A 22,826-nucleotide genomic window follows, 5' to 3' on the forward strand; every position below is an offset into this window, starting at 1 on the left:
AATGAGAAAGGAGTTGGTGTCACGGGAAGTCCACACACCAGCCCCTTCCAGTTACACCGACAGCGCTGAGAACGAGCGCTGGGTCCAGGGTGACCTCCCAGAGGCCCTGTTCCCAGACTCAGTGAGCAGACTTTACATCACACTCCAAAGGGGCTCGGGCTCACCCCCGTTAACCTTGCACTCCGTGCCCCATACCCGCCCCCCACCCTTGCACCGCCTCATTCCTCAGCACGTGGGCTCTGAGGCCGTCTGCTTGGGGCCGTGCCTCCACCAGTCACTTGCTGTGCACGTGAGGCAGGAAGACCCCGGCCAAGCCACTTGCCCCTCAGTGAAGTGTGTGCACTCACAGTAACACACTTCTCCTCCAGGGCTGGTTCAAGCGTGAGAGAGTTTGGAACACTGCCTGGCATGCGGCCACTCCGCTGTCCTTACCCTCAACATTATTATTGTAGGCTCTCAGCAGATAGGATCTGCTTCCTTTAGCCTCCTCAAGTGGGCCGCCCGAGGGCCAGCCTTGCGAAGGCAGGAAGTGTAAGCCCTGTGATCCTCACACTGGGTGCAGCTTTGGGGACGTCTGTGAAATGTAGAAACATAAGCCAGGAACTGGGGTCAGAGCATTCCAGAACTGGCATGGAGGGTTTGGTCAGTCTGATGTGAGTTCTACAACTCGGCGGAAACATCTAGTGAACCTTTACATGTGTGTTGCTCAATATTTGCACAAATACTTCCCTTCTTCTACTTCTGTGTTTTGATAACACGTAGAGGTCAGACAGAGGCTTTCACGTGACAGGTAGACGCTGAAGACCAGAGAGCTTAGGTTCTGGCCTGGGGGGATCTTAAACTTTTGGCCATCAAAATGCTGACATACTTTGGTATGCCTTTGTTTTTTTAATATATGTTATTGATTTTTCACAGAGAGGAGGGGAGAGGGATAGAGAGTTAGAAACATCGATAAGAGAGAAACATTGATCAGCTGTCTCCTGCACACTCCCCTCTGGGAATGTGCCCGCAACCAAGGTACATGCCCTTGACCGGAATCGAACCCGGGACCCTTGAGTCCGTAGGCCGACACTCTATCCACTGAGCCAAACCGGTCAGGGCCTGGTATGCCTTTTTAAAGGCATTTCTTACCTATTCAGTGCCCCATAACCCAGCCCACCCTGCCCACCACCGCTTGCACGGTATCATTTATCAACATGTATAATCAAATATATTTGATTACAAGCTTGTTTTTAACTTTCCATTTTGAAATAATTTACACTTGCAAAAATAATACAAAAGAATTATATACATATACCCTTCACCTAGCTTTCCCAAGTGTGAATATCTTATGTAAAAACATAATTATCAAAACCAGGATATTGCCTGACCGGTGTGGCTCAGTGGTTGAATGTCAACCTGTGAACCGGGAGGTCACGGTTCCATTCCTGATCAGAGCACAGGCCTGGGTTGCAGTCTTGATCCCCAGTAGGGGGCATGCATGAGGCAGTCGATCAGTGATTATCTCTCATCATTGATGTTTCTATCTCTCTTCTCCCTCTCCCTTCCTCTCTGAAATCAATAAAAATATTTTTAAAAACAACAGAACACACACAAAAACCAGGATATGAACAGTGATACAACACTATCTCCAGATCTTTTTCCAACTTTGTCGACTGTCCCACAGGTTCTGCTCCAGGACCCACCCCGGCTTACACATTGCATTGAGTTGTCAGGCCTCCTAGCCTCCTGCAATCTGGGCCAGCTCCTTCAGTCCTTGTCTTTTATGATAATAACTCTTCTGAAGAGCAGCGGCCAATTACTTCATAGAATGCCCCTCTCTTTGGATGCACCTTGTGTTTTTCCAAGATTAGACTGAGGTTACCCATTTGGGGCAGGAACATCACGAAAAGGATGCCGTGTCCTTCTCCATGCATCCCACCAGCAGGCCGTGAAGGCGGTGCCTCTCCTTCCTGGTGATAGGAGCGCTGACCACTGGGATGGGGTGCCTACAGCTTTATCCACCGCAAAGCTATTGTTTTCCCCTTTGTCACTAAGAAGCATCTGGTGGGAAGACAGCTCGAGACTATGAACATGTCTTGTTTCTCATCATACTTTCACCCACGAATGTTAGCCCTCCATTGGTGGTTCTTGCCTGCAACAAGCATTACTACGATGTTAGCCAAATGGTGATTTCCTATTTCATCGTTCCTTCTACATTTATTAACTGGAATTCTACTGTAAGGAAGAGCTTTCCTTTCTTCCTCGTTTATTTATTTGTGCAGTTATTTATTTATATCAATATGGAGTCAGGGGTATTTGCTCTATTCTATGAATTATGATCTATTACTATCTTTATTTATTTGGTATTCAAATTGTCTCATAGTTGGCCAGTGGGAATCTCGTTAATATGGCTTCTATGTCCTTTTGTAATGTCCTCATCACCTTTAAGCACTCTCTGCTAGCACAGCAAATCTTCCAACCTCATTTACATTGTCCCTGTTCCAGCTCTAGAATCAGCCATCTCTCCAAGGATTTCCTGATTCCTTTTATTAGAGAACTAGAGGCGCGGTACAAAAAATTCATGCGGGGGAAGGGGTCCCCTCAGCCTGTCCTGCATCCTCTCCAATCTAGGACCCCTCAGGGGATGTCCAACTGCCAGTTTAGGCCCGATCCCAGCAGTCAGACATCCCTCTCGCAATCCAGGACCACTGGCTCCTAACCACTCACCTGCTTGCCTGCCTGCCTAATGCCCCCATCTGCCCTCCCCTGCCAGCCTGGTTGTCCCCACTCCCCTTCCCTGCTGGCCTAGTTGCCCCCAAATGCCCTCCCCTGCCAGCCTGATCACCCCTAACCCCCTGCCAGCCTGATCTCGCCCCTAACTGCTCTCCCCTGCCAGTCTGATCCTGCCCCTAACTGCCTCTGCCTCGGCCTTCACCACCATGGCTTTGTTTGGAAGGAAGTCAGACATCCAGAAGATGGCCTGTTGACCCGGTCTAATTAGCATATTACCCTTTTATTAGTATAGATGGTACTTAGAGGCTAAGATCTAGGAGCTAGTATGCTCATAGCTACTTGGGTTGTCATTATTTCTAGTCCCTCTTACAGGACAAAGCTAGAAAATATATGTCTGTGGGCACACTCAAATACACCTGTGTCTATTTCTATATCTAATTCTTCTGATTCTAATTCAATATACAGGGTGCATTATAACCCTCTCCCTTTCCATTTTTGTTACACTAATTTCAACAGTGAAAATCTTGCTTTCGCTCTCCATAATGTATTTACTTATTGTTTAATCATGGAATACACTTGAAATATTTTCAGAATTTGTGTGCCTTTTTTTAAGTGTGCTATTTTAGTCAAATAATGAAATGCTAATGACCCAATGTTAAGTTAAAGGTGAGTCAAGACAGCCTAATGTTTAATAGAGTGAACTCTGGAAGTAGGCAATTATTTACTCTTTCTGAATTTCACCTTCCTTGTATGTAAAATAGGGGTAATAATAATATTTAGCTCATAAGATTTGTGTGAGAATAAATGTGATCATGTGTGTAAAGTGCTTAGTACATAGGAAGCTCTAGATAAATATTACACATTTTATTAGCTATTAATTAGGAAATAAAGCAACATTTTCTATTGGTATCTAATTATTTTTATAAAAAGTTGACCCATAATAATACCAGTTGATATGAGGGAAATAAGAAAAAGGTTGGGCCCTAACTGGTTTGGCTCATTGGATAGAGCGTCAGCCTGCGGACTGAATGGTGCCAGGTTCAATTCCGGTCAAGGACATGTACCTTGGTTGCGGGCACATCCCCAGTAGGAGATGTGCAGGAGGCGGCTGATCAATGCTTCTCTTTCATCGATGTTTATAACTCTCTATCCCTCTCCCTTCCTCTCAGTAAAAATCAATAAAATATATTTAAAAAAATAAAAAGAAAGAAAGAAAAAGATTGGGAGCCTTGAGGTTTGTCATAAAATTTCTTTTCGTGTAGTTGAACAGTTAATTTTCCTCCAGTAGGTGGCAGCACTTGTACCACTGACTTGGAGTTGGATTCCTAATGCTTCTTGGTAATAAAATCATCACAGGAGATCACCCACTCCAGCTGGAGAGCAGAAGCACCTTGGGAATAGCTACATACAAACTGTGGCAAATAATCCGCAACTTTAACAAAGAAAAAATGCCCCTCATCTGAGCACACTGGTGAAGGACCGACCTTCAAGGAATTCAGGCAAGTCTGTCCAAACCAGGCCCGCTGGGCACCCGCTCCCCCAGGTGGGCACAGTCAGGTCCCCCAGGCCTCCAAATGAATGTCATCCCTGGGGTGGGGGTGAGGGGCAGGCAGGAGGGGACTTACTGAAGGTACCACAGTGAGGCAAGGAGCTGAGCAGGTTTGCAGGGCCCTTCCCCTTCACATTGTGGGGTCCACAGGGATTTATAAATGGACATGAACCCTCTGTGCATCCCCACTGCCTCAGGTTACAGAAACAAGAGTCTCACCCTGGCTCAGTTGTTCAGCGGTCAGAGCGTCGGCCCATTGACTGAACGGTTGTGGGTTCAATTCCTGGTCAAGGGCACGTACCTTGGTTGCAGTTTTGGTCCCTGGCTTGGGTCCTGTCGGGACCCATGTGGGAGGCAACCAACTGATGTGTCTCTTTCACGTCAATATTTTTCTCTCTCTCTGTCTCCCCCTCCTCCCTCCCTTCCACTCTCTCTAAAATTCAATGGAAAAAATATCCTCAGGTGAGGATTGTTTTAAAAAGTGTCCGTCGGAGGCAAGAAACAGACCTATTGGATGTGGCTGAAGAAGTGTTGGAGGAGGACAGTGGGTCCACGTGGGAGCCTGAGGCAATGCAACCAGAACAAGACATGCAGATTCGGGAAGTCAGGTGGCTATGGGGAGTCCGGTCCCCTGTCACCCTGCTAGCACTACCTGTCCTGCTCCTTTGAGTGGCAGGAGAGGCCTGGGCTGTAATCCCAGATCTGCCCCTTCCAGCTGTGGGCCTTGACCATGTTATGTACCCTCTCTGTGCCTCCATCTCCTCACCCGGAAACCACACAGGGCTCTCGGTTTTCAGGAAACTATATGAGATAATATTGTAAAGTGCTTCGAACAGAGCCTGCCATATAGAGAATGCTCAACAGGAATTATCTCTTAGCCCTGCCGGCATGGCTCAGCGGTTGAGCATCAGCCTACGAACCAGGAGGTCAAGGTTCGATTCCCTATCAAGGCACATGCCTGGGTTTTGGGCTCCATCCCCAGTGCGGGACGTGAAGGAGGCAGCTCATTAATGATTCTCTTCCATCATTAATGTTTCTCTCTCTCTCTCTCTCTCTCTCTCTCTCTCTTCCTCCTTCTTTGAAATCAATAAAAATATATTTTTAAATAGTTAGCTTTTATTTTTATCACTACAATTATGATGATGATGTTCCTTTTCATTGGCTGCTTCCTTGTGGTTGTGGTCCTGCACGGCTCCTGCTTGCTCACGCCATGATGGCTGAGCCTGTCGCTGCCACCAGCCCCCTCCCTCTGGGTGCATTAGTTCCAATCCAGAGAGGCCTCTGATCCTAACAAGTTCTTTCCTTGGTAACTTTTCTTACGGACACGGGCCCTAATTTAAATCCTTTAAATGAGGGCTAAAAGTTTCTCGTGAGCCTGCAAGATCACCACGGCCTTCAACTCAACGTAATTCACATACCAAAGTGGCACATTTCGGAGAGACCTGTTCTGAGTCCCTATGACAGTGATGGCGAACCTTTTGAGCTCGGCATGTCAGCATTTTGAAAAACCCTAACTTAACTCTGGTGCCGTGTCACGTATAGAAATTTTTTGATATTTGCAACTATAGTAAAACAAAGACTTATATTTTTGATATTTATTTTATATATTTAAATGCCATTTAACAAGGAAAAATCAACCAAAAAAATGAGTTTGCGTGTCACCTCTGACGCGCGTGTCATAGGTTCGCCATCACTGCCCTACGAGATGCTCAAGGGACCCATTGCCCGGACAAACTGGTGGAAATTATTTTTAAAGCAACCACTTACATTCTCTGGAAATTGACCTAATACATAAACCAAATGTAGGAATAATTTTTCAAAAAAAATCTACTAAAACGTAGTAAGAACCACAAGAGTCTGTGGTATTTGAACCAAGACCCACCTTCTCCCTCCCGCCCCCTCCCAGCTCAAACAGGTGCAGACAAGAGCATGTACAGGATAGAAGGCTGTCTTCCCTGGAGAAGAGCATCCTGCCCCTAGCCACTGTCCCTAAAACTAAGTCCCAGGTGAGGGCAGTGGAGAGGTAGGGCTTTCTCCTGCTGCCCAGCCCCCACCGGTGGGCGTGGGGCTCTGCACTGAGTGTGAAGTGGCTGAAAATACTGGGGCTACAATTTCCTCTTGCCCCAGCTCATAGGCAGGGAATTCCCACCAGGAGAGGCCAGCCCAGGAGGCCAGGGCTGCTGCCCCCTTCCCTTCCCCACTGAGCATTCAGTTCCCAGCATGGAGGTGACTCACAGACAGACACACATCATTGTCCTGGCCCACAGCACCAGGTCCTTGGCTCTGAGACTTCCCTCACAGAGGAGAAGGAGGCCAAACCCCTCCCTAAGAAACTGACTCCATTTGCAACGCAGTGTGGAGGGATTCAAGCTCCAAGGTGCTCTCCAAAACAGAGGAAGCAGTGACGACAGGCATCTGGGGGGAGATGAATAGATTCATTGAAGATTCGGCTAAACTGCAGGCTGGCTAATTTGTGAAAGGGGAAAAGAGCTCTGAGAAAGCCTCCTTGGGTCAGAACAAATCTCAAACGCTGGCCTCAGGGACTATCCCCACAAAAACACGGGGATTTTATTGGATTCCTCTATAAAGCACTGTATGTCCTGGGGCACTGTTGAAAACACTACCACAGCCAGCCCGCCTGGTGTGGCTCAGTGGTTGAGCCTATGAACTGGCTGGACTACTTCAGTGAAGCCCCTCCACACCCCACAGTGTGAAGCCTCTGGTGTTGCACCCCAAGGTGTGCCCACAGACCACGCTTGGCCTGTGTGGCAGTGGTCTTGGCAGGGCTCTCTTTGGCCTTTTCTCCAACACCCACCCAGTTGTTAAGCTCCACGAATTCCTGCCTGGTTGCTGTATTGTCTTTTGTCATTGCTGTTTGTGTAGTTCTAAAATATATTTTTATTGATTTCAGAGAGAGGAAAGGAGAGGGATAGAGAGACAGAAACATCAATGAGAGAGAAACATCTATTGGCTGCCTCCCGAATGGCCCCGATTGGAGATCGATACGGCAATTTACAAAAGTAAATGTTATGTTATGGGGTTTTTAACCACAATTTAAAAAATAGTGTTCCCTGCCCTAGCTGGTTTGGCTCAGTGGCTAGAGCGTTGGCCTGGGGACTGAAGGGTCCCGGGTTCGATTCCGGTCAGGGGTACATGCCCAGGTTTCGGGCTCGATCCCTAGTATGGGGTGTGCATGGGGCAGCCAATCAATGATTCTCTCTCATCATTGATGTTTTTATCTCTCTATCCCTCTCTCTTCCTCTTTGAAATCAATAAAATATATATATATTTTTTTTTAATAGTGTTCCCTGATAAAATAGATAGTGAAGTAAAAAGCACGAGATATCACTCCAGCTCGATCACACAAGTGCTTCTCCTCAGGATAACCTCCAAACTCAGCATATTCATATTCACACACAGAGCTGAGCTGACAGGTACTGCTTAGGGGATGCAGTTTAATTAAATTGATAATTTTTACTTCTCCTAACGACAGAGATTTAGTGCGCTGGGTAAACTGAAGGCGACGTTATAATTGTTTTTTAATAGTAACGTGCATGAGGCAGGTGTTGTATTTTATTGGTTTACCATTCTGACACCAGATTCTAACACAGAGTCAGAACTTGGTCCAGAATTCCATAAGAAGTCACGGAAGGGTTCTCCCAGGACACTGAGGAGCTGTTTGCACTTTTAAAAGAACCCTTGATGCTGTGCGGAGACAGGGATGTGGGGGAGAAGGAAATCTGGAGATTCCTAGGGGACAGTTGCAGGGACCTGGACAGGGCTGGCTAAGGTGGTTTGGACTAAAATGGGGGAACTTCCAAATTCCCAGGAGAGAGTCATTTGCTCTAGCTTAGGTCAAGGGTCTACGAAGTGGCCGGGAGGGTGGGGAGGTCACATAACATAGTTTGGCATCCGGGGCTGCCCGTGGTGAGAGAGGTGATGTTAGAGAACTGAGAAGGGACTGGGGATGAGCAGGCACCTCAACAGCAGTCTGGACTGTGAGGCCAGTGCCCTCGAGCTCCCTTCTGAGCGATAACCAGAAGCTGGCTTGGCCCGCTGTCCTTTGCTTGCTTTTGTCCCTAAAGGGGAGTCCACCCCCTAATACTCCCAGGGTTAGAAGTCCTTGCTGACCCTCCTTTGTGCCCTGGTCCCACCCTCTCTCTTCTCAAGGCCTTACCTGTACTGTTCCCGGTGACATCCTGCACCATCAGCCATGCCTATCAGCCTGCAAACACCTTAAACCCAGACCCCACCCTGAACTCCACCTGGCCTCCGGCTCTGCCCCATTTGTCTCCAGCCCTTGACAGCAATCCCTTAACAAAGCTGTGCGTATATGCTGACATCACATCCCCAACGCCCGCTCCAGTGGGGTGTTGTCCCCTCCTAGCCCTAGAAACGGCTCTTATCAAGGTCACCAAGACCCAAAGGCACCCAGAGCCGGTGGCCAGTCCTCTGTCCATCTCCCAGCAGCGCTGGACACTCCTTTGTCCCTGAAACATTTTGTCCTCTTGGCTCCTTGGCTCTGTGCCTGGTTTCCCCCTGTCTCACTGGCTCCTCCCCCTCCACCACCTAGGCCTTCTCATGTTGACTGGCTGGTCTGTCCTTAGACACTGGCTTTATCCGGCTGCACTCATTGTAGGCCAGCAATTTTCAACTTGTGTGTCGCAAAATTTTAAAACATGCAACACCTATTAGGTCAGGGGCCCTGACCTCTTTTCCCACAGATGGTCAAACTGAAAAACAGCCCAGCCGTTGTGGCTCACTGGTGGAGCGTGGACCCATGGACCAGGCTGTCACGGTTCGCTTCCCAGTCAGGGCACATGCCTGGGTTTCAGGCTCAATCTCCAGTGGGGGATGCACAGGATGCAGCCATAGATGATTCTCTCTCATCACTGATGTTTCTATCTCTCTCTCCCTCTCCCTTCCTCTCTCTGAAGTCAATAAAAACATCTATTTTTTTTTTAATGAAAACAGCCATCACAACCTAGCTGTCCAATGTGAATAAATCAAAGTTATACCTATTTTGAGAGAAATATATGCTTTTTGGTGTGCAGCAGAATTTTAGTAACTGTTTATGTGTGCATGGGATAGAAAGGTTGGGAATCACTGCTCTAGGCCATCGCATCCAATTCCAGGACTTCAAAGGTGGATCTGGGCCCAGTCGCCCCGCCCCGTCTAAGTGGTCTGTTTGACCTCTCTACCTGGATATCTGCTAGATGAGCTTCACGTGGAGGGAATTCTTCATTATTCCCTCCAAACGCACCCACCCAGATGTCATCCCCACCTCTGGAAATGTCACCACCATCTATCCATTTGTTAAGGCCAACTTACTACAAATGGTAATACATCCATGCAGAAGGCACGCGTGTGTGCATGTGTGTGTGTGTGTGTGTGTGTGTGTGTGTGTGTGTGTGAACCCTGGCGGATGCACCATTGCTCTTTGTGTGGCCCGGATCCACTTCCCCTTCTTCTGGTAACAACCTCTTCCCAGACTTTCATGTCCAACGCAACCAAATGGTCAGGGCCACATGGACCCACCTCAGCCCAGGAGTGTGCCTTGACATGTCTTATGCTGCTCAGTGAACCCTAGGCCGCTCGATGGGTTCCAGGGGGCGCCTGGCCCTCAGGGCTGAGGGGAGCTGCTGCAGAGAAACAGGCGGGGCTCCTGGGAAAAGCGCTTCCTTGCTCTTCCCAGGAAGCTACTGGACGAGGAGCTGCCACGGGACTCTCCCTTCCCCCCCCCCCCGCCCCCGCCACCCCAACCCATGACGTGTGCACAGATGGCACATCTGAGCCTGGTGTGGCCATTTCCACCATCAAGAAGGAAGGTAGCCTGAGGTCAGCTTGACTGTGGAGGTGGGAAGAAATGAGAGGATGGCCCAGACCCAGGGCTGGAGCTCTGGGGACACCACACATTTCTGGATCATTCTGTGCCGGAAGCCCTCTGTGGACAGCTTAATTCAGCAGATAGATTACCTTTTTATTTAAGTCAGAGTGAACTAAAGCTTCTGTTGCTTAAAACCAAAGGAATCCTAAATAACACGCTCTCCCAACAGCAGCAGGCGGCTGGCTGCCCAAAGGAGAAGGGTGGTTTCTGCTCCTTAGGACCAGCTGAACTCTCCCTGGGGCCCTGCTGGTGACCCCGGCCGCTCTGGAAGCTTCTGGGGTACACTGGCCGAGGACCCCAGTCGCTGTAGCAACGGTGGCTCTAGTGTGTGCTTGATCAGTGTTTCATGATTACATGTGTGAGAACTGCTAAGGTTGCCGTGTCCACCACTTAATCCCCAGCACATAGAAGTGTGGGGGCCACAGATCACACCTTTACTGAATGAATGGATGAGTCACCCTGACATGCCTCCGCCCATCCCACCCACCACACCTACCCCACAAAACACCAAAGGAAACAAGCTGCCTGAAAGCTTGCACATTTTATTCTCTGGGGCAGCGTGGGGGGCGGGTGCGGGGGGGGGGGGGAGGTGGCAGGGAGGGCGCTGGGGGGTGGGACAGGAGGAGGGAGGTGAGAGAAACTGGAGGCTGGCTCCAGATTTAGGAAGGAAGGAGGGGCCAGGAGCCAGGGCTGGAGTTCTTGTGCTTTCTCTCCAGGCTTGAGCCAGAGGCTAACAGGAGACCTAGAATGGAGAGAAGAGACAGCTGTGGGTGTGTGGGGTCTACAGGGAAACGGGGACAAAGAGCCACCTGTCGCTGCTCAGCCACATCCTGGAAGCCACATCCAGTAGGAGACCGTGCGGATTGTGGGGCCTTGAAGATAAAAGCCACAGGATCTAATGACAGGAAGCGATGGGGACCCACCACACACTAAGGGGCGAACCGTGTATCTGCAGCATCAGGGCCCAAAGCATCCCTGAGGCTAGAGAAGCTGCCAGGGCCAGTCGTAGGCCCCCTCCAGCCCCACCTGTTCTCTCTGGGCAGAGCCTGGGAAGTGCTGGGAAAGGGGCTGGGGGAGCCCTCCCTGCCCACCAGGATTCCCCAGCCCAGCTCTCAGGCCCCCAGGGTCATGGGGAAGGATGTGGCCTCGGCTCCCATCCCCAAAGATCTGGGCTCAGCTGGGGACTGGAGTTGATCTGGGCTCTGCTGTCTCTGAAATATCTCAGTCCCAGGGCATTTCCTGGTGGTTAAGCTCTTTATCTCATTCATCCTCATTCCAACCTCAGAAATAGGGATTATTACCCCCCGACCCCTGCCTTCAAAGATGAGGAACCTGGAGCCCAGAGAGGTTATGTTCTTGCCCAGGGTCACACAGCTGAGGAGACATGGAGACCTGATTTGACGCCAGGATTGGCAGGGGTCAAAGCCCCAAGACCTTAGGAGCATTTCCCAAAGCTCTTGGTGAGAGCTTCTGCAACATTTCAGCTAATGCCCACCTGCCCCACTTCTCCACACTTGCCCATGTTGGAAGTGAGGAGAGTAATGTGTCAAAACAAGGAAGCGTGGAGGGACACACGTGAGCTGCTTATGAAGTTTCTGTGTAAGTGTGTGTGTGTGTGTGTGTGTGTGTGTGTGTGTGTGTGTTTAGCCCATGTCACACTTGCTGGGGGAGGCCCTGCTGTAACCTCTGCACTCACCGGCCTGGGGCTTGCATATGCGGATGTCCACACAGACTTCCCGGGCCCCTTTGCCAGCCATGATGTCCTTGGAGATGCGCTGAAGAGATTTCCTCATGGTGTGCTTGCAGAGGCCTCTCAGGAACCCGTTCACCTTGCTGCACACACGGGACACAGCCTGGGCGATGGTGTCCTGCAGTGGCAGCATCATGGTGGGACATGGGAGCAAGAGGAGCTCTGCCCAGCTCTGCCACCCTGCAGGCCCCGGCAGCTCTGGGCCCTGGGCATCGCTGGGTGGGAGGAGCTGGTGCCAGGTGGCCATGGGAGCAGGGACTGGAGACACAGGGCCCGGCTCCCACTCCCAGTCCCCAGGCTCTGGCCAAAGCCTGGCCAGTAGGGGCTCTTGAGAGAAGGCTATTGGCCCTGCAGGGTTGCTGCCCCCTGTCCCACTGCTCCTGGCTTTTGAGTGGAGAATGGTGTCATGGCTGCCAGACCCACATTAAAGGCTCTGCCCATGTGGCCTCCTGGGTCAGGGCCTGGCTGGTTCTCCACCTACAGGGGGTGTGTGGGAAGGTCAGGAGGCGATCAGAGCTTGAAGCCTTGGCACCTTGATTTTAAAGTGTCTTGTTCTTCCATCCCCGTGGAGAAAGAAACATCTGCTACCCAGGCCTGAGGGTGGACCCGGCAATGCCAAGATGCTCAGCGGGTTGGAGGAGGGAGGGGGAGGGAGGGAGAGGGAGACCATGGCTCTTGGTTGTGACACATCCACCTGTTAGATTTCATTCAGCCCCCCAACCCCTTCTGCTCCTGTAAGGGCGTAGGCAACTTGCCCGGTGGAACCGATTGTCCATCTCATTCCACAGATGAGAACACAGAGCCCGGGGTTCGTGACTCCTCAGCCCACGCAGCCAGTGGCAGATCTGGGATTTACCAGGGCTGACTTGGGCCCTGGAGCCCGCCTCCCAAAGCTCTGCCCTGAGAACTGCCCGGAACCATGGCCGCTCCTCCTCCCACGTCCACACTCCCAGGGTGTCGTGACTTCCCGGGTTTCTCTGAGGTCCATCCACAGACGCTGGAGGGGCCCAGCATCCCTGCTGGGAACCCAGGGAGATCGGCCCAGGCCGCCCAATCCCTGAGCAGCAGCCGAGACCCCGCAAGCCTCACCTCGTCAGGCTGCTCTCCCACCATGTCCATCAGCTTCTGGATTATCCACTGGCACAGCCGACAGGTGATGCCCTTCCCCTCCCTTGTGGTCGGCAGGTCACCCTGTCAGGAAAGGAAGGCCCTCGAGGCGTCTCCCACACACTCCCAGGCCAGCAGGTTCATCTATGATCTTTCTGTCCTAAGGGCCTGAACCAGGTTGGCCCGCCCTTGCCCACCCCCCTGAGAGACCCCAGGACAACATCTCTGCCAGCCTGCATGTACCCCTCTCCTGCTCTCCTGTCAGACCCCAGAGGGCCCTCTTGGGGAGGGCCTAGCAGACCAATGTAGCACCAGCACCCCCAAGCCTAGGTATGAGCCAAAGCAGCTCAGCCTCCCCTCCCGCTCCCTGCTCCTCAGAGACCCCCAGCCCTTGCCCCTGGCATTGTCCCTGGAGGAGAGAGAGGAGTGTCTGAGGAGGTGAGCAGGAACCCGGTACCTGGGGGCCCCCCTGGACCAGGCACAGGAAGAGCTGCTCTCCATCACCCAGGGGGGCCATCGCCAGGTCGGAGCACTCAGGGGTCACACCAGAAAAGGCCAGACCTGGGGAAGAAACAGCAGAGTCACTCCTTCCCACAGGCTGCCTCTCCCATCGGCCAGGTCACTGACAGGCTGGGCTGGACCTGGTTCTGAGGGAAGGGCCTCCTTGATGATGGCAAGAAAGCTGGGGAGGGGCGGGGAGCCGTGGGGATCCACACTGAGGGGCTGTCCTTACCTGGGGAGCCCAGGAGCGCGGAGGCAAGGAGCAGGAGGACCCAAGACGCCATGGTGGGCAGCTGCCCAGGCAGTCCCCACGCCCCGTTTTATAGAGGCTGGGAGCCCTGCAGTCTGACCTTGCCGTGTCCTTCATCTCTGATAGGTCACCTCGCCACGTCACAGGGTTTACCACAAACACCGATTTGGGGAGAAGAGGGGGAAGGAGCGGTACCTCGAGGGGGGGGTTCCATGCTCCCTATCATCCCCCCACACACAGACTAGACCAGGGGTGGGCAACCTTTTTGTGAGTACGTGCCAAAACCAGCAAAATTTCTGACTCAAAATTCTTCTGTGTGCCAACCCAAATTTTTTGAGAACATGTTACGCCTACTTGATATCTCTTAAGGTGTACGTATGTGGAGGACCTTGAAGAGATAATAAAATTCATTCGAGCGACAAAAACGCAGTCGATGATGATGAAAAATACATTTATTTTTAATGTATGCATGTACACTGGTAGTCCGACAGAAAACTTTATGACTCCGTTTGATACTATCAGTGGGACTTTTGCTGCTGCATCACTGATGACAGATTTTACATCAGGTTTATATTTCGTGACCTTCAGATGTATGCACGAGCTACTACTTTCATCCGTCAGGCTACTCCTATTATGAGACTTAACAAAATTCATCACTGAGAACAAAGATTCACAAGCTTATGTGGATGAAACCAAAACACTGGTCGGATCTAGGAAGGCAGGGAGAGTTAAGGCAGAGGCATAGAAATTGCTCTTCCCCTCTCTCTCGTCAATCCACGTCTATGGTCTTTATGATAAACTTGTTACGTGAAATTATTTCTTTATCTAAGATGCACCTACACTGCTTTTATGTGAAAAATAAAAAAGTCGGTATTAAGAAAAAAATTGTAAATGAAAGATTATAAGAGAGGGTTTCCCGTGCCAGCAAAAGTTACTGGCGTGCCATGTTTGGCACGCGTGCTAGGGGTTGCCCACCCCTGGACTAGAACTTTCTGAGCTGAGTGGGTGGGCAGACTAGACCACAGCTTCCACCTCCTTTGGGGTCTTTCACCTCTGGCTGCAGAGATGGGAGAGGCTCTTGCCAGGACCCTCCCTGAAGCACGTCCGACCCAGGCCACTCAGGGCCATCACTAAGGAGCCCACCCAGCCACTGCCCAGGAGGCCCAGCCAGGCTGAGTCCTCACCGCAGCGCAGCCTCCTTGTCTAGAACACGGCCCTTCCCTGAGCCCTGCAGGGCCTCCACGCAGCTTCTGTGAGCGGACAGGGATGGAGTCCCTTTGCTGCCACACTGAGCAAAAGCTGGGAACCTGCCAGGAAGAATAAGAAGGAATGGGAATCGGGTTGGCAACAGCAGTGTCGGCTACAGGAGGATTGCTTGCTAAGAGGCATTTTAAAGGAAGAGTTGATAGGCCTTTGTAGCTAATTGGATACAGGACACAGAGGAGAGAAGCACAAGTTTGGCAATGTTTGGGGCCTGGGAGGCTGAGGGACTGGTGGTGAGGCAGGAAATGTAGGAAAGGGAGCTTGTTTGGGCAAAGCTGAGTCTGAGGTACTGCATTTGCCTCCACCTCCACGTGGACTGTTTGAAGGCAAGGCTGGCCCCACGGTCAGGGTGCCCACCATGCCTAGAACAGCCCTCAGACCAAATGGTCAATTGATGCCAAACTCGCTTCACCTCGTGCAAGGAAACCAGGGCTCAGACAGGCCCAAGGACACGCAGCTCCGAGAGGTGGTGGGAGGATCTGAACCCAGGTCCATTAGAGTCCAGGCCCCGAGTTCTCCTCCACTCCACACGGGTCCTGTCTCTAAGTGTCCAGGGCAAAGCTGCTACCCCTCTGGCAGGAGCTCAGACAACATCACCCTCCTGTCCTCAGGCCTCTTCACGACCGAGGCCTGCTCTGAGAGCTGGGGGGGACCTTGGGCTAGTGTGTGAAGACCACATTAATTAAGGGGAAAGGGCCCCGGAAGGTGACTCATATCTTTCTTTGTTGTGGAGTTTGCGGTGAGATCAGATCAAACATTCCAGTAAGTCCTTGCTTGGGGTGTTGAGGGTACAGGACACAGTTCCCCTAGTTAGTCACAAGCCTCTATCCAGGCCTCGGGGGTCCCATGTGAAGAAGCCCAAGGCAGTCCCACTGTCTTCCTATTGGTGGGATCTGTGGATGGTACATGGCAAGCCAAGCCCCGGCCCAGAGTTCCCGCGTGAAAGTGACTGCTTTCTGTGTCTTCTTCAGGGACTCTCTGCTTCCTCCGAGGTCATGGAGACGGCCTCTTGTTTTCTTCTAGGAGTTTTATCGTTTTTAGTTTTTACATTTAGGTCTATGATTCATCTCAAATGAGCTGGGTTGAGGTTCCTCTGTTTCAGAGCAATTTGTGGGGGGAAAATTTTTTTTTCCCATTGAATTGCTTTGGCACTTTGGTCAGAAATCAACTGACCGTATACATGTGGGTCTATCTATGAGCTCCTTATTGTAGCAACGACTGCTTCCATAATAATAAAGCAATACAGTTTTTCAAATGGCACAATATTTGAACAGTTAATTTATAAGGAAGATAAGGATGACCAATAAACACTTGAAAAAGTGCTCAATATCATAAGTCATGAGGGAATTCTATATTAAAAGTACAAGATAATGGCATCAAAATGACGACAATTAAGAAGACAAGATCTCACTTACATGTGGAATCTAAAAAGAAAACAGATACACACAAAAAACCAAACTCATCGAAAGAGAGAACAGATTGGTGGTGGGTGGAGGTGGTCAAAACATACAAACTTCTAGTTATAAATAAGTAAGTCCTGAGGATATAATGGTAATATGGTTCATGATACTGTATTGTATGCTTGGTGATTGCTAAGAGAGGAAAAGTTCACCTTACAAGACAAAAAAGTGTGACCACATACTAGTATGCTGATAAATGCTAACCAGACTTAGTGGTGAACATTTCACAATATATACAAATATCAGATCCTTATGGTGTACACATGAAACTAACATAGTATTATATGTTGACTAGAGGCCCAGTGCACAAAAATTTGTGCACTCGGGGGGTGGGGGTTCCCTCAGCCCGGCCTGTGCCCTCTCACAGTCTGGGACCCCTTGGGAGATGACCACCTGCTGGCTTAGGCCCGCTCCCGGGGATTGGGCCTAAGCTGGCAATCAGACATCACTCTGGAAGCCCGGGAGCCCTCGGGGGATGTCCACTTGCCAACAGGGAGCAGACCTAAGCTGCAGTCAGACATCCTTAGCACTGCTTGGGAGGCAGGAGAGGCTCCCGCCACCACTGCTGTACTGGCAGCCATCAGCCTGGCTTGTGGCTCAGCAGAGCTCCCGCTGTGGGAGCACACTGACCACCAGGGGGCAGCTCCTGCATTGAGCATCTGCCCCCTGGTGGTCAGTGTGTGTCATAGTGACCAGTCATTCCCATTCTGCTGTTAGGGTCAATTTGCATATTACCCTTTTATTATATAGCATAGAAGCCTGGTGCACAGGTGGGGTCCAGCTGGTTTGCCCTGAAGGTTGTCTGGGATCAGGGTGGGGGTCCCGCTGGGGTGCCTGGCCAGCCTGGGTGAGGGGCTGATGGCTATTTTCAGGCTGGCCACACCCACTTTAGGGTTGGGGGTCCCCACTGGAGTGCCTGGCCAGTCTGGGTGAAGGGCTGATGGCTGTTGGCAGGCTGTTCAAGCCCCCTGCCCCAGTGGGGACCCTCACCCCATGGAGGTTTGGCCGGTCTGGGTGAGGGGTTGATGGCTGTTTTCAGGCTGGCCACACCCCCGTTAGGGTAGGGGGTCCACTGGGGTGCCTGGCCACTCTGGGTGAGGGGCTGAGGGCCATTTTCAGGCTGGCCAAGCCCTGTGGTGACGGAAGCTCCCAGCCTCTCCTTTTTTTCGTTTTTCTTTTTTTATTCTGGGGTTTATTTACCTTCTATAATTGAAACTTTGTTGCTTTGAGTGGAGCTCAGAGCCTCCGCGGCAGGTAGGGAAGCTTGGCTTCCTCCATCATTGGGACAACCAAGCCTCCTGCTCGCTCCAGCTTCTTGGCTGCCGGCCGCCATCTTGGTTGGGTTAATTTGCATATAGTCACTCTGATTGGCTGGTGTGCATGGCTTAAGGCGTTGCGAAGGTACAGTCAATTTGCATGTTTGTATTTTATTAGTGTAGATGTGTGAGAGCTGCTAAGGTTGCCGTGTCCACCACTTAATCCCCAGCACATAGAACAGTGTGGGGGCCACAGATCACACCTTTACTGAATGAATGGATGAGTCACCCTGACATGCCTCCGCCCATCCCACCCACCACACCTACCCCACAAAACACCAAAGGAAACAAGCTGTCTGAAAGCTTGCACATTTTATTCTCTGGGGCAGCGTGGGGGTGGGGAGGGGTGTCTGGTGGGAGGCAGGAGGAGGGAGGTGAGAGAAACTGGAGGCTGGCTCCAGATTTAGGAAGGAAGGAGGGGCCAGGAGCCAGGGCTGGAGTTCTTGTGCTTTCTCTCCAGGCTTGAGCCAGAGACTAACAGGAGACCTAGAATGGAGAGAAGAGACAGCTGTGGGTGTGTGGGGTCTACAGGGAAACGGGGACTCAGAGCCACCTGTTGCTGCTCAGCACACCAGAGCCACATCCTGGAAGCCAGTCAGGAGACCGTGCAGGTTGTGGGGCCTTGAAGATAAAAGCCACAGGATCTAATGACAGGAAGTGATGGGGACCCACCACACACTAAGGGGCGAACCGTGTATCTGCAGCATCAGGGCCCAAAGCATCCCTGAGGCTAGAGAAGCTGCCAGGGCCAGTCGTAGGCCCCCTCCAGCCCCACCTGTTCTCTCTGGGCAGAGCCTGGAAAGTGCTGGGAAAGGGACTCGGGGAGCCCTCCCTGCCCACCAGGATTCCCCAGCCCAGCTCTCAGGCCCCCAGGGTCATGGGGAAGGATGTGGCCTTGGCTCCCATCCCCAAAGATCTGGGCTGGGCTGGGGACTGGAGTTGATTGGGGCTCTGCTGTCTCTGAAATATCTCAGTCCCAGAGCATTTCCTGGTGGTTAAGCTCTTTATCTCATTCATCCTCATTCCAACCTCAGAAATAGGGATTATTACCTCCCGCCCCCCGCCTTCAAAGATGAGGATGCTGGAGCCCAGAGAGGTTATGTTCTTGCCCAGGGTCACACAGCTGAGGAGACATGGAGACCTGATTTGACGCCAGGATTGGCAGGGGTCAAAGCCCCAAGACCTTAGGAGCATTTCCCAAAGCTCTTGGTGAGAGCTTCTGCAACATTTCAGCTAATGCCCACCTGCCCCACTTCTCCACACTTGCCCATGTTGGAAGTGAGGCGAGTAATGTGTCAAAACAAGGCAGCATGGAGGGACATACGTGAGCTGCTTATGAAGTTTCTGTGTGAGTGTTTGTGTGTGTGTGTGTGTGTGTGTGTGTGTGTGTGTGTGTGTGTGTGTGTGTTTAGCCAGGGGTGGGCAAACTTTTTGACTCGAGGGCCACAATGGGTTCTTAAACTGGACTCAGAAGGAGCTGCGCCCGTGTTTCCGGACGTTGCCATGTTAACACTGCTGCTGGTGAAGGAGCGGAGAGGAGAGCAAGAGAACCCTCAGTTCTTTCGGGTCCGTGGGCCGGATAGAACAGCCGAACAGGCCGGATCCGGCCCGCGGGCCGTAGTTTGCCCACGGCTGGTTTAGCCCATGTCACGCTTGCTAGGGGAGGCCCTGCTGTCACCTCTGTGCTCACCTGCCTGGGACTTGCATATGCGGATGTCCACACAGACTTCCCGGGCCCCTTTGCCAGCCATGATGTCCACAGAGATGCGCTGAAGAGATTTCCTCATGGTGCGCTTGCAGAGGCCTCTCAGGAAGCCTTTCACCTTGCTGCACACGCGGGAAGCAGCCTGGGCGATGGTGTCCTGCAGTGGCAGCATCATGGTGCGACACAGGAGCCAAAGGAGCCCTGCCCAGCTCTGCCACCCTGCAGGCCCCGGCAGCTCTGGGCCCTGGGCATCGCTGGGTGGGAGGAGCTGGTGCCAGGTGGCCATGGGAGCAGGGACTGGAGACACAGGGCCCGGCTCCCACTCCCAGTCCCCAGGCTCTGGCCAAAGCCTGGCCAGTAGGGGCTCTTGAGAGAAGGCTATTGGCCCTGCAGGGTCGCAATCCCCTGTCCCGCTGCCCCCCGGCTTTTGAGTGGAGAATGGTGTCATGGCTGCCAGACCCACATTAAAGGCTCTGCCCATGTGGCCTCCTGGGTCAGGGCCTGGCTGGTTCTCCACAGGGGATGTATGGGAAGGTCAGGAGGCGATCAGAGCTTGAAGCCTTGGCACCTTGATTTTAAAGTGTCTTGTTCTTCCATCCCCGTGGAGAAAGAAACATCTGCTACCCAGGCCTGAGGGTGGGCCCGGCAGTGCCAAGATGCTCAGCGGGTTGGAGGAGTGAGGGGGAGGGAGGGAGAGGGAGACCATGGCTCTTGGTTGTGACACATCCACCTGTTAGATTTCATTCAGCCCCCCACCCCCTTCTGCTCCTGTAAGGGCATAGGCAACTTGCCCGGTGGAACCGATTGTCCATCTCATTCCACAGATGAGAACACAGAGCCCGGGGTTCGTGACTCCTCAGCCCACGCAACCAGTGGCAGATCTGGGATTTACCAGGGCTGACTTGGGCCCTGGAACCCGCCTCCCAAAGCTCTGCCCTGAGAACTGCCCGGAACCATGGCCGCTCCTCCTCCCACGTCCACACTCCCAGAGTGTCGTGACTTCCCGGCTTTCTCTGAGGTCCATCCACAGACGCTGGAGGGGCCCAGCATCCCTGCTGGGAACCCAGGGAGATTGGCCCAGGCCGCCCAATCCCTGAGCAGCAGCCGAGACCCCGCAAGCCTCACCTCGTCAGGCTGCTCTCCCACCATGTCCAACAGCTGCTGGATTATCCCCTTGCACAGCCGACAGGTGACGCCCTTCCCCTCCCTTGTGGTCGGCAGGTCACCCTGTCAGGAAAGGAAGGCCCTCGAGGCGTCTCCCACATACTCCCATGCCAGCAGGTTCATCTATGATCTTTCTGTCCTAAGGGCCTGAACCAGGCTGGCCAGCCCTTGCCCACCCCCCTGAGAGACCCCAGGACAACATCTCTGCCAGCCTGCATGGACCCCTCTCCTGCTCTCCTGTCAGACCCCAGAGGGCCCTCTTGGGGAGGGCCTAGCAGACCAATGTAGCACCAGCACCCCCAAGCCTACGTATGAACCAAAGCAGCTCAACCTCCCCTCCCGCTCCCTGCTCCTCAGAGACCCCCAGCCCTTGCCCCTGGCATTGTCCCTGGAGGAGAGAGAGGAGTGTCTGAGGAGGTGAGCAGGAACCCGGTACCTGGGGGCCCCCCTGGACCAGGCACAGGAAGAGCTGCTCTCCGTCACCCAGGGGAGCCATCGCCAGGTCGGAGCACTCAGGGGTCACACCAGAAAAGGCCAGACCTGGGGAAGAAACAGCAGAGTCACTCCTTCCCACGGGCTGCCTCTCCCATCGGCCAGGTCACTGACAGGCTGGGCTGGACCTGGTTCTGAGGGAAAGGCCTCCGTGATGATGGCAAGAAAGCTGGGGAGGGGTGGGGAGCCGTGGGGATCCACACTGAGGGGCTGTCCTTACCTGGGGAGCCCAGGAGCGCCGAGGCAAGGAGCAGGAGGACCCAGGAGGCCATGGTGGGCAGCTGCCCAGGCAGTCCCCACGCCCTGTCTTATAGAAGCTGGGAGCCCTGCAGTCCGACCTTGCCGGGTCCTTCCTCTCTAATAGGTCACCTCCCCACGTCACAGGGTTTACCACAAACACCGATTTGGGGAGAAGAGGGGGAAGGAGCGGTACCTCGAGGGGGGGTTTCATGCTCCCTATCATCCCCACACACACAGACTAGAACTTTCTGAGCTGAGTGGGTGGGGAGACTAGACCCCAGCTTCCACCTCCTTTGGGGTCTTTCACCTCCAACTGCAGAGATGGGAGAGGCTCCTGCCAGGACCCTCCCTGAAGCACGTCCCACCCAGGCCACTCAGGGCCATGGCTAAGGAGCCCACCCAGCCACTGCCCAGGAGGCCCAGCCAGGCTGAGTCCTCACCGCAGCGCAGCCTCCTTGTCTAGAACCCGGCCCTTCCCTGAGCCCTGCAGGGCCTCCACGCAGCTTCTGTGAGCGGACAGGGATGGAGTCCCTTTGCTGCCACACTGAGCAAAGCTGGGATCCTGCCAGGAAGAATAAGAAGGAATGGGAATCGGGTTGGCAACAGCAGTGTCGGCTACAGGAGGATTGCTTGCTAAAAGGCATTTTAAAGGAAGAGTTGATAGGCCTTTGTAGCTAATTGGATACAGGACACAGAGGAGAGAAGCACAAGTTTGGCACAATGTTTGGGGCCTGGGAGGCTGAGGGACTGGTGGCGAAGCAGGAAATGTAGGAAAGGGAGCTTGTTTGGGCAAAGCTGAGTCTGAGGTACTGCATTTGCCTCCACCTCCACGTGGACTGTTTGAAGGCAAGGCTGGCCCCACGGTCAGGGTGCCCACCATGCCTAGAACAGCCCTCAGACCAAATGGTCAATTGATGCCAAACTCGCTTCACCTCGTGCAAGGAAACCAGGGCTCAGACAGGCCCAAGGACACGCAGCTCCGAGAGGTGGTGGGAGGATCTGAACCCAGGTCCATTAGACTCCAGGCCCCGAGTTCTCCTCCACTCCACACGGGTCCTGTCTCTAAGTGTCCAGGGCAAAGCTGCTACCCCTCTGGCAGGAGCTCAGACAACATCACCCTCCTGTCCTCAGGCTTCTTCACGACCGAGGCCTGCTCTGAGAGCTGGTGGAGACCTTGGGCTAGTGTGTGAAGACCACATTAATTAAGGGGAAAGGGCCCCGGAAGGTGACTCATGTCTCTCTTTGTTGTGGAGTTTGCGGTGAGACCAGAGCAAACATTCCAGTAAGTCCTTGCTTGGGGTGTTGAGGGTACAGGGCACAGTTCACCTAGTTAGTCACAAGCCTCTATCCAGGCCTCAGGGGTCCCATGTGAAGAAGCCCAAGGCAGTCCCACTGTCTTCCTATTGGTGGGATCTGTGGATGGTACA

General features: G+C 52.7%; 2 protein-coding genes across 2 annotated transcripts; both read right to left on the minus strand.

The window, feature by feature from the left end:
* Nucleotides 1-10,761: 10,761 nt before the first annotated feature.
* GNLY (granulysin) lies at nucleotides 10,762-13,814 on the minus strand. The gene is made up of 5 exons (XM_036335489.1): nucleotides 13,742-13,814; nucleotides 13,466-13,569; nucleotides 12,991-13,092; nucleotides 11,848-12,019; nucleotides 10,762-10,893 (listed from the first exon to the last, which is right to left on the minus strand). The coding sequence occupies exons 1-5, from the start codon at nucleotides 13,791-13,793 to the stop codon at nucleotides 10,811-10,813; spliced, it is 513 nt and encodes a 170-aa protein (XP_036191382.1). The 5' UTR covers nucleotides 13,794-13,814; the 3' UTR covers nucleotides 10,762-10,810.
* A 4,286-nt stretch (nucleotides 13,815-18,100) lies between these two features.
* Nucleotides 18,101-21,500, minus strand: LOC118669348 (antimicrobial peptide NK-lysin-like). The gene is made up of 5 exons (XM_036335488.1): nucleotides 21,380-21,500; nucleotides 21,104-21,207; nucleotides 20,629-20,730; nucleotides 19,489-19,660; nucleotides 18,101-18,284 (listed from the first exon to the last, which is right to left on the minus strand). The coding sequence occupies exons 1-5, from the start codon at nucleotides 21,429-21,431 to the stop codon at nucleotides 18,202-18,204; spliced, it is 513 nt and encodes a 170-aa protein (XP_036191381.1). The 5' UTR covers nucleotides 21,432-21,500; the 3' UTR covers nucleotides 18,101-18,201.
* Nucleotides 21,501-22,826: the final 1,326 nt, after the last annotated feature.

The sequence above is a fragment of the Myotis myotis genome, unplaced genomic scaffold, assembly GCF_014108235.1.
Source record: "Myotis myotis isolate mMyoMyo1 unplaced genomic scaffold, mMyoMyo1.p scaffold_m19_p_14, whole genome shotgun sequence".
Taxonomy (NCBI): Eukaryota; Metazoa; Chordata; class Mammalia; order Chiroptera; family Vespertilionidae; genus Myotis; species Myotis myotis.